Source organism: Leucopleurus acutus (genome assembly GCF_964270905.1).
Source record: "Leucopleurus acutus genome assembly, chromosome: 6".
Taxonomy (NCBI): Eukaryota; Metazoa; Chordata; class Mammalia; order Artiodactyla; family Delphinidae; genus Leucopleurus; species Leucopleurus acutus.
The window spans coordinates 96,786,613-96,798,572 of record NC_139149.1 but is presented as its reverse complement, the minus strand read 5'-3'; the positions used below and the strand labels follow the sequence as shown (position 1 = coordinate 96,798,572).

The 11,960-nt window shown below is 37.3% G+C and overlaps 1 protein-coding gene across 1 annotated transcript in view; it reads left to right on the top strand.

The window, feature by feature from the left end:
• Nucleotides 1-1,133: 1,133 nt before the first annotated feature.
• ABCA12 (ATP binding cassette subfamily A member 12) overlaps nt 1,134-11,960 on the top strand; it is a gene marked incomplete at both ends in the record, with an annotated part of 179,106 nt that continues 168,279 nt past the window's right edge. Inside the window, one exon of the mRNA XM_082840648.1 lies at nt 1,134-1,202. Within this exon, the coding sequence (XP_082696774.1) occupies nt 1,134-1,202 (69 nt within the window). The remainder of the gene's footprint in view (nt 1,203-11,960) is intronic.

Here is an 11,960-nt window from a genome sequence, read left to right as displayed (position 1 = left end):
ATGGGTTGTCATTAAGGTGTTTAAGCAAGGTTATTCCTAAAAGCCTTTATTCCAGACTTCCTGGATCATGTATACCCTTAAATCACAATTAAAATTACTTAATTATAAAGTACCTTGAATAATTCAAGCATAAGCCTTTTTCTTTTTCCTTAATCTACAATAGATTTCTTCTGCTGATTTAGAGATTTCAAGTGCAGTAGAACTCTGTTATATACTCAGAAATATCCTGGGTCAACCTATGTCTCCTTTAACCATAAAAGCCTGAAACAACATGGCTGTAATAGACACATGAATCCCTGGACCCCAAATGAGGGTATCCATTGTATATCATTTCTGTCACAGCCTACCTTTTATTTTCTGCATTTTTTGTAATCTAAATTGTGATAGAAGCCAGCATAGTCACTTCCTGCTAAATCAAAGCGTTCAGCTTCACTTTAAGCTAAATATTGAGACCTTCTCTAGTGTACCTAGTGGTGGGCTGAGGTTCAAAGTGTTTCAGCTGAGCTCTGGCCTCATTGACTTAAAACATCTTAATGACACTTTGTTATGAGAGTCATTAGGCCCAGAGTCTGTAACACACTCTCTGTGCCCTGCCTCTGCTAGAGCAGGCACTATGTACTGAAGAAAGCGAGAGAATATAGGACAAGTCCTACTGGCCTGGCAAGGGTCCCACCTAACTCCTCATGACGTGTCCAGGCCACGTGACACCTGCTCGAAGGTGTGGATAGGCAGTTAATTTTATGGAGAGTAGGAGGTGTGGGCTCAGCTTTTTTTTTTTTCTTTCCGTGAGGCAGTATCTGAAGGATATTCATTCTCTCTTGAGTCTAAACTTTATGCAACAAGCAGCAACTGGATGTTATTTTAAAATAAGCAAAAGCCACCAAAAGATCCTGGTCTGGGTCCTTGTTTGAGAGAAAGAGTTGGTTGAGAAGTGTTCCTTGGTCAGGATTAACCCAAGGGAAAAATCCAAGAGGGAGAGAAGATCTGTGGGTTTCTTACCCCAGCCCGCAGGAAGGCTATGCCATGAAAAGGCTTCTGACCCATTGACACGCAGCAAGTTGGACGGGGAACCAATTCTTCTTTTGAGGTTTGGAGGAAAAGAGAGGAATTCTCTTGTTCGTGGCGTTTGAAGGATGGCTTCTCCATTTCATCAGCTTCACGTCTTGGTCTGGAAAAATTGGCTAGGCGTCAAAAGGCAGCCGGTGAGTAAAACAAGGGAAGGGGTCCTGGGGGAAAGGCTCCAGACAATTTTAAAATGTAGTGTTCGTGGCAGGTAAAAAGAGAAGGAGAAGAGTTTTAAATCATTTTCTAAAGCAGGAATGAGATATTTCGAAATCATCCCTGCATCTGTCCTACAGCTAAATGGGGTGAGTCTAAACATGCCCCCAAAGCTGCCTTTTGATTTCAGGAAATTAAAAGAATAAACCAGGACATGGCCCGGGCAAGAAAAGGATACATCTTGTTACTGGTTGAATTGGAACTTGTGTTGAATTCTAGATTTTGGGCCAAAATGCTTTCAGAAATTTTCCTAATGAATTCTGTTAAAAATGAGATGAAGGGGCTTCCCTGGTGGCGCAGTGGTTGAGGGTCCGCCTGCCGATGCAGGGGACACTGGCTCGTGCCCCGGTCTGGGAGGATCCCGCATGCCTCGGAGCGGCTGGGCCCGTGAGCCATGGCCGCTGAGCCTGCGCGTCCGGAGCCTGTGCTCCGCAACCGAGGAGGCCACAACAGTGAGAGGCCCAAGTACTGAAAAAAAAAAAAAAAAAAAAATGAGATGAGGAAAAGTTTCAGATGAAAGGTACAATAAATGGGGGAGAAATTTACTTAAAAACCAAAACCAATAGAAAGGTTGGTTGATAAGAAACAGTATTTACTAGAAATGCCAAACAAAGGTTAATATGTATGTGATGCTTCAAGAGTGTTATTGAATCACTTTACTGCTACAATCTGTCTACTCAGCTTATTGCAACATCTTTTTTTTTTTGTGCTCTTACACTCATGTTTGCTTTTTAAATTACATAGCCAGCTATTACATCCTCACCAGATAGGGTGCAGGGAGATTGAGAAAGGAACTGGCTTCTGTGAATTGTTGCATATTCAGAAGAATGTGTGAAAACTGGAGAAATCCAAAAAGACACTCGATATACTTCATTTTAGGAGGTAACTCCCAGCCTAAAATTAATAATATAAGTATTTGCAAATAATATGCATCATAGAAACCAAAGTTTATCTATACACCTTATCTCACTCTAGGTTTGCTTGCAGTGCCTGACGCCTTACTTACTTACACCTTACAAGTGTTCTGATGTATATAGTATGAGGGAGAAGTTGATTTGCCTTTGTGAATTTGGTGGATAGGATTTAAAATCACAAGGCATTATGTGATTACACGGGTGTGGGTGTGGATATAAAATTTTAAATCATTAATATTTTTACTTCATTGTCGGAAGCAACACATCGGAAACAACACAAAAGTGAAACTTTCCATAATTTTCCCACAGTAGGTTCTGTGTGGAATTCAGCAGGGAAAGAGTCTGGGTAGGTGGAGGTGGTTAGAAGACAAGAATTGGCTTCTCGGTTCTATTCCTCACTAGCTACATGACTTAAAGAGCGTATCACAATTTCTCTGAGCACTGTTTTTCCCATTTGTAAAATGGGCATCTGGTCTACCATATCTGTCTCATAGGGTGGTAAGAACCAAATGTGCTAATGTGTTTCAAAGTGCTTTATAAATGGTGAAACACTTGGCAAATAGATTATAGAGGGATTTGGGGCAATGTCTGTGTCATATTTTATTCAAAGTAATGGTGAAAGAAAAAGCAGGGGAAGGGAGAAAGAAAGAAATTTATATACAGTAAAGTTCCTAAGTGATGAAAACTCAATAGTTAAAAATAAAAGAATAAAGGAACTGAAAACATATATCTGTTGCTGATTAGCTGAATGCTAAGGTGGTATATTTTCCTTACAATTCCATTTTACCTAAAACTTAAAAATAAACCCTCAAGTGAATAAATTTTTTCATTAGGAAATTTTATCTTTAGAAACTTTAATAAGTTCCTTCCTCATCTGTAAAGTAGCTGGCATATCAATTTTCTACTTTAGAGTTTTTCTCCATTTTAGTCAATTTCTGCTGGACATGGCATATTTAAAGAAGGTGAAAGTCAGGCATGCTAAAATGTTTTCACTATGATAACTTATATTATTCCTAAGTAACCAAAATCCCTGAAAGCCCCTGATAATAATACTTTTGCCTAGGGAAAGAGAATACATGAACTATTAGTTCATTTTGGGACATCAAATGATTCAGATCTTAAGAGCACCTTGAGAGAATGGGACCTAGCACAGTCTTGGTTGCAGGAAGTGAGATCATTAAAAGTCCAGAATTTGGGGCACTACAGAAGGCCCACCGGAATCCATTATGAGTAACCAGAGGGACAGAAGAGACCTTTAGAAAACGGTGATGCCAAAAGGAGAAGGAAAGACAATTGTAAGTGGAGAGGTAGAGGGCAAAGAAAGGTGTATTTCCTCATAGTTTTGCCTAGAGCCAATCCTTTGTCTTGGTACTGGAAGAGAGGATTTGAGGACACAGGTGGAAGGGATATATGTGTGCCAGTGTTACTTAAGAGGGAAGAATGAGAAAATCAAGAGGTTGGAAAGTTAGGATTAAAAAATCTAAACGGAGATAAATGTTTTTAAAATGTGAAAAGAGAAAATATAGACAAATTAGAAGACAGAACACGTAAAGAAGGGGGATATAAATTGGAGGAGAGGACAAAGTCTTTGTATAGGAACTGGACTTTGTCATCCATCAAGCAGTTATTTAAGATGCAGGTATTTTTATCTCTATCTTTGTAATTGTTCTGAATATGGCACTTTAAAAATATACTTTTATACCCAGGAAAATAGAAATTAAGTTGTGTGACACTGGAAATGTATAGTCATTAGTGAATGTTGAGGAAAAATGCTAGTATCACCTCCATGCCATCCTCTTCCATTTTGTTTTCAAGAGAGTCAATCACAGAGCAAGGCAGTAGGAAGGATAGTGTGTAGAGGAAGAAGTTAGGAATCTATAAATGGAGACACAAAACAAGAAAAAAATATAGTAAAATTATTAAAGTTGAGTGGGGATTACTGAGGAAGTTTATTATAAAAGTATATACTAGACTAGAAAGTGAAAAAACTATTTTAAACAACTATGCTGTCTAAGAAGTAAAATAACAATGGAATAAGCTACATGTTGACCTGGCTGCAAAAAAGGGAAGGCAGGATTTTTATTTTTTTATTTTTTATTTTTTTGCCGTATGCGGGCCTCCCACCGCTGCGGCCCCTCCCGCCGCGGAGCACAGGCTCCGGACACGCAGGCTCAGCGGCCATGGCCCACGGGCCCACATGCTCCACGGCACGTGGGATCCTCCCGGACCGGGGCATGAACCCTCAGTCCCCCTGCATCGGCAGGCGGACCCCCAACCACTGCGCCACCAGGGAAGCCCAAGATTTTTAATTTTTGAGGTGACTTTCCTCAAAATTGTTCTTAGAGCTAATATTTCTCTCTTTTTTGTAAAATCAAATGTCAGAATTCTGAACTCTTTGAGATTATCTAACTGCCTTGATTTAACAGGGCCCCTGAGAACTCAAGGTACTTGTCCAGAGTCACGTAGTGAGTTTAAAAACACAGTTATATTCTACCAAAACTGGATCTCTTCTTTCCATTACCTCCTCCTGCTTCTCTATTGCTCCTAAGTTGAGTTTCCTTTCCCAATATTCTCTAATCCCTGCTCAGAGTTCAGCCCATCAACAAAGAGATCATATTCGCTAAGGAGGCCTTAGATATTGCTGTTTTTCAATATTAGTGGTAATACCAATTCTCAATTATATTGCAAAAAATGAATACTAGAGGAGTGTGAAAAAAATACATTAGGCACCAACAGAAATGTTAGGCAATAGAGAAAGTCAATTAGATGCAGTTGCTACCCTGCTGGTCTTGTAATTTAACTCTAAAATATAATGGAAAAATGAGCATACATTCCACCGGAGATGGTTAGCAACAGGGAGGCTCACCTAATGAGATGCTAGTTAATGACAGGAAACAGAGTCCTGGGACAGCAAAGGCACTGAAGGCTTAAAGACTAGATAGTGCAAGATAAGAATTTATCTTTCATTAAGAAGATGGATTCTAAATAGGCATATCAAGAAGTGACTACAAGTCTCTATAGAAGTGGAATCTAATTCCAGACTTATAACCTAAAGAAGGAAAATTAACTTCAGCTATTTATTTTCTTTTGTAACTATTTAGCTGGTGGATCACGCTTTAGCTCAGTTGATGATAGACCTAGTTTTTCTATCATAGATATTCCTACAACTTGATAAACTTCTAAAACTGGATCAAATTTGACACTTCCTCCCCAATCCTCACCTTGCTCATTTAATTTTCCCTCACAATGGCTAAAGAAAAAGGAAGACTTAACTTGAAAATTTTGGGACAGGTTGGCCCATGCATTAAAATAATTTTTTGATTAAAACAATTTAGAATTAAACTCGAATTTCAAATTTAATTCTAAATCAGATTAAAATGAATTCAGTGTTGCACAAGTCACTCAACTACATGGTCAAATGTTCAAGGCCCTTTTACCTCTTCTGGATCTGTACTATTTACTCCCTTAAGCCCTTTTAATTGTTCAAAAAATTTGTATCTACTTGTTCATTACGGTGCCTGGCACATAGCAGACATGCACATTTTATTAGTTTAGTCAAGCAAAAAGTAAATGAGGTAAAGATGTTTTGGAAGTGGAAGCAATAGAGAAATAATTAGCTTAAAGCCCAATAAAAATGTGTTATTTTCATAAACATCAAAGAAGGTTTACCAATCTTCAAATTGTATTATAATCTATAAATATGGATTTCAGAACATTGTCTTGATCCCAGTTTTTAGATGGGTTATTTACGTAGACGGCAGTGTTCACTAGCAGAAAGCCCAATTAACAGAACTCTTGTGCCACTTTTGTTTCCTTGTTTTGGGGGTGAAACTAAGGTTTATTTCACATCTAAAGTATCACACTCTTACTTCTGAATATGAACCTTGTTACTTGTTAACACCAAGTAACAGTCACCTTTGACTTAACAGACAATGCAAAAAGGAAGGAATAGAAGAGGAAGAAAAAGACTGTATACTTTATATAGGAAAGTCTGGGCGATTTTTATTTTCAGGTTTGTAATAAAAAGTTATGATTCTAGGTTATAGCTCAACATTTAAATGACTTTCAATGCTGTCATAGGCTGAACTAATAAAAGTGCGGTATTGCAATCAAAGAGAGCTAGTAATCTATTCTGTAGGGGTTTGGCTACAAAACTTAGTGGTTAACTGTGCAGGTGCTGAAGTCAGGCTCCCTGGGTCCAAATATCAGCTCTAGCGTTTAGTGGCTTATGGAATGAAGGCTTATTTAATGTCTTTAATATTCTAACTTCCCATCTGCAAGAGGAAATGAGGTGATTATATTAAATGAGATAGTGCATGTTAAGTGTTTAACGTAGCACCTTGCACATTCTCAGCAGTCATATATTAGCTATTATTTGGAGTACTTTATTGAATTTTGATATTAATTTTAAGAAGACCACTTGACAACAAGAATTCACCCTGGGGAAGATATTTTGAAATCATATTTAACAGGGGATTGGTGAAGGAACTGGCATTGGTACCCAAGAGGAGAGAGGATTTTGTCTCTATTCGAATACTTGTAGAATTCTCCTGCCGGAGGGGAAGCCAAACTAAGACAAATAAATGTTAGTCATGGGAAGGAAGATATCACCTTGATATGAGCAAAAAAATCGGACAATGTGAGTTGTCCAATAATGAAGAAGTCTCGTGAAATATTGAACTTCTAGTCACCAGAAACATTCAAGTACAGGCTGCATAACCATATTGCAGAGATGTTTTCCCTAACTTTTCATGTACCAGTCATTCTGGACTTATTTCTTTTCCTGGAATATTCCACCCTCTTTCCCATTTGTGGGTCTTCACCCATATGTTTCCCCGGCTTGAAAGACTCCCACTTCTTTCTCATATTCTATCCAACACACATATCCTTTCTTCTGCCTGACCGTTGTTCATCTTTTAGCTTTAGATTCAGCTCCCCTTGCTTTATCTTCCTTTCACACTCTTGACTTCCTGTATCTTAGCATTATCTATTACATTTGGTGATAATTTTTTTTCATGTTTCCCTTCCTCAAAAGACTGAAAATTTTAATTGCTCTATCCTCAGGGCCAGGTACACAGTAGGTGCTCAATAATTTTTTATTGTGTTAATGAATGTATAAGCCTTATATGAATGATTACTATAGTGTATGTTAAACTGTACGTTTCCTTAAGACTCTCCAAGATTGTGGTTTCATGGAGGGAAATGGAGAATCTTCATCCTAAACATTTTACTTTTATTTATTTTCAGAGTTAAGGAGAAGAATCCCCATTGAAATCTGGAAATTGTACTGATATTCAGTATTATTCATTTCAGACATAACTAACTTCTAACCACTGTAGTGCAAGGGATACAAACTAAAATATCTGTAAGGGCAAGACAGGCAATGTAACTGAAATGGGACAAGCATAGATGGTAGGAAATGAGGACATTTACGATTAAGACTAGAGAGTGAATATCCTACTTACAGGCATTCAAATAGTAGTAGTTTCTCAAATTTTTAAATATATAGTAATACATTGATTTAAAGTTCACCTGTATCTTATTTTCTTATTTACTTTCAATGAAAATAAGAACATAATAAAAATGATGGCCACAACTGGAATCAGGTGTACTAACAATAATTAGAATAAAGGGTTCTAACAAAGTAATGAAGTGTGAATGACTTAAAGTTGAAATTATGTGCTCTGCCAAGATTTTTCAGAAAATTAGATTTGAAAGGTTTTCAGAGATTTGAAACAATAGTTCTCAGCAAATGCAGAGGCAAATGTTACTAGGTAATTCAATTGAGTTAAAAAGTACTACAGATCTTGTAGTGAATGGAAATTTTGGAGTGAATTTACATTTGTTTCATTCAAGGAATTTCTTAAGATTTAAACCTAGAATTTTGAGTGGATGACCTCACTGACTTCAAGGCCACTGAAGTGTGTCCTGTCATCATCATTAATTCTCCAAAACTTATCACCTGCGTTGTGCAACAGGATAGAGTTCCTAGACAGAAAGCATGTTTTTTTTTTCTTTAAATCTCTTTTCTTGGTCCTCTTCTCTTTTGCTATCTTTTATTTATTTTTATTTTTAAATTTTTAAATAGATTTATTTAATTAATTAATTATTTTTTGGCTGTGTTGGGTCTTCGTTGCTGTGCACTGGCTTTTTCTAGTTGCAGTGAGCGGGGGCTACTCTTCGTTGTGGTGCGCGGGCTTCTCATTGTCGTGGCTTCTCTTGTTGCGGAGCACGGGCTCTAGGCACGCAAGCTTCAGTAGTTGTGGCATGTGGGCTCAGTGGTTGTGGTTTGTGGGCTCTAGAGCTCAGGCTCAGTAGTTGTGGCGCACAGGCTTAGTTGCTCCGTGGCATATGGGATCTTCCCGGACCAGGGCTCGAACCTGTGTCCCCTGCATTGGCAGGTGGATTCTTAACCACTGCGCCACCAGGGAAGCCCCTCTTTTGCTGTCTTTTAAAAATTGGTTCTGGATTTTCAAAAAGAATTACTTTTAAAATAATTTAAAAATTTTTAATTTTAAAATAATTTCAAATTTAAGGAGAAGTTGCATGAACAGTACAAATATATATTTTTCTAGAGCTAGTTGAGATTGGTGCCCCATTACCTCAGATACTTTAGTGTGCATATTTCACAAACAAGGAAATCCTCCAATATAACCCAATACCACCATCAAATCCTTAGATCCAATTCAATATTCACCAGTTCTCCCAATCATGTCCTTACAGAAAAATAGTCCAGTCATGTTCTGTATCTAGTTTTTATGTCTTTAGTTTCCTTCAGTCTGTAACAGTTTGGTAGTCTTTCCTTGACTTTAATGACCCTGACACATTCTGAACATTCAAGACCAGTTGTTTTGTAGGGTATCTGTTGTTTTGTAGCATATTCATTTAGTAGAGACTCAGGTTATTTACCTCTGGAAGGAATACCACAGAAGTGATTCTCTGTTCTTCGTATTGCATCACATCAGGTGGTGCATGATGTCAGTTTGTCTCATTTTATGGGGAAATATTTTGAGACCAACTACGTATTCCATTCCTCATTAAACTTTCAATTTATCTGTTTCCTTATACATTTATTTATATTTACATAGACTCATGGGTTCCCAATTTATTCAGTTAGATATACTCTTTTATTAACGTAATGTCTTTAATGTTTAATTTTGGCCAGTGGGTCAGATTTGATGCTCAATTATGGTCATTTGCAGGTATCTGTGTTTTACTGATGTGTCCCCATCATTCTCTGAGATTCTCTGAGCAGTATATCTAGTGCTCTTCTGTCTATTGGTCTACCTACCTACCTATTTCTTTCTATGTATGTATGTATGTATGTATCTAACTATCTCTGTGTCTGCATACATTCTACATATATTCTGTAGCTCTGTTCAAGCTTGGAAATGGCAATCCCCTAATAGCAACAAGCACACTTAGCTCTCATCCACTAAAAGAAGCTAGTGTTTCTTGAAAAAATGGTTATTTTCAGGGCTGGGACAGAGAAAGTACACAATGAGGCAGAAACAACTTGTGGGACTGGAAAGAAAGAAAGAACTTATACACACACATTTATCGCTATATTTCATGAACCAGCAGTTCATAGCCATATCTTTAATTGTAACCGAACACTACCGGGTTCATTCTAGTTTCGCCCTTTATCATGTTTATAATTTCTCTGATGGATAGTGAAAAGCCAGGCTCCTCCAACGTAGGATATGTTTACTTTTAATCAACCTTCCCATATGAAACCAATCACCTGCTCCTTGCCCTGCATAGACAGCCTCCTTACCCGACTTGGGTCCTGACACCCCATGTCTGGCTGCTGCACTGTGGATATCCTCTTCACCTTGCTAAGGACCCACCTCCCTCACTGTGTCACTGTGGTGCCCCGAGTCCTAATGTGAACTTACCTTGCTGTCCCACCTAAGGGATTTTGGGCACTGAATTTTTCAGAAAGGGGAAAGTGAAGAGAAAGTGAACAGAAGGGGACATCTCAATAGCAAATAAACTCTGGAGAAATAAAAAGAGACAAATGCCATGGCCCACTAAGGAATTGTAAATTACTCAGTGTGCATATGCCCTTAGATGTCAAGAATTCAGGGAGAATGGAATGCAAGTGAGGTATAGAGGCATGTGTGAGATAATTAAAATATTAGCAAAAATATGAAACTCTTAAAAACTATTTTTCCCAAAGTTTTCAAGTAGCCCCCAATGTCTGTATATATAAAATCAATATTTTAGCCTTTTCTCCAAACAGACAGAAAAAGTCATGGCTCATCGGTTTAATATTTGGATCCTTGACATTGCATTCGCTTCTAGGTTGTTTATGATAATATTTAGAATGGTGTTGAGAGCAATCCTGCTGCTATGAAAATTTAAATTTTATTTCTTGCTTTTGTGATTAACTTGTCAACCTTAACGTTCCTGAGATCACAGTGTGGAGGGCTTTGGATTTATTATCCTTCTAAAGTGCTGCATGCAGAAATGTTCTCCAAACCTCTCTGACCTAAAATCCTGGGGGAAATCTTGTGATAATAGATTGTTTATGGGCTTGCGGTGGATTTTACCTAAAACAGGGTGCCTTAAACTACTCTGATACTGCACTTTTGTTTGGATCTAAATCACGTCTAAAACTAATTTCAAAATTACCAAAACATCCGCATGAAACCATAAAATTATATCAACCAAAAGATAACTTAAAGATATCCCATGACATATGTTCTTTATTTGAATGCAAATGTACGTTTGTGCCGGTGTAACTGATCTCAGTTGCTCGCTGAATTCTCATGAGGTTGCTATGGAAAATGAATAGATGTTCCTAAAAGTAGCTATGGGGCACTGAACCTACTCAGATGAATACATTTTTAAAAGGATAACTATGGCTTCAAATATAAAACCAATAAATCCACAAACATTAAATATTTTTAACCTTAACTCCTTATAGTCTACATTTCAAATGAGTCACATAGAATAAAAATTGTACCTTGTATATAGGATCTTCGAAGAATAGACTCTAATTTTCAAATATATCAGACATTAGGCTAGAATAATAACACATCTTATATTTTCATAACACGCATGTTTTTCCAATACACTTTCTGTAGTACTTTCGTATTCCTCGGAGCAGCATGATTTTTTTTAATGCTATCTTAGTATCTTGGTGTTCACATTCTTGTCCCCTGCTCTGCTTTCCAACTGGGTATGTAACTTTGGATAAGTTATGCTAACTCTCTGCAACCCAGAGAATAAAAAAGGGAGTTGGATCAGATCAAGGCTTCTTAGCCTCTTCTGTGCTCTGGATGTCTTTAACAGCCTGGTGAAGCCTATGGCCCTTCTAAGAATAATGTTCTTAAATCAGTGAAATAAATACAATTACAAATAAAACCAATTATATTGAAATTCAGTTATTAAGGTATCGAAAAGCAAGTTTATGATACGGTAATGCATGTTTATTCTATCATTAAATAAATAAATAAAGGTGAATCCATGACTACTATAATTTTAATGCTGTGATGAGTATAAACAGCACTTTGAGGTATCTGCAACAACACTAATATGATTTGAAAATATCTGTGGTTTCTATTGGTGACAAAGTCACAGGTACTTCTAATACCATTGTGGTTCCTAGCCTATATTCATCATTAATGGAAATACTAAAGAGTCATAAGCTGGAGAAAATAAAAATGTGATCTTTTTTTCCTGTCCAAGTTTAGAAATGCCCAGAATTCTGTGCATTAGATGATCTCAAAGGAAATTTCCAACAAAAATATTCCAAGACTG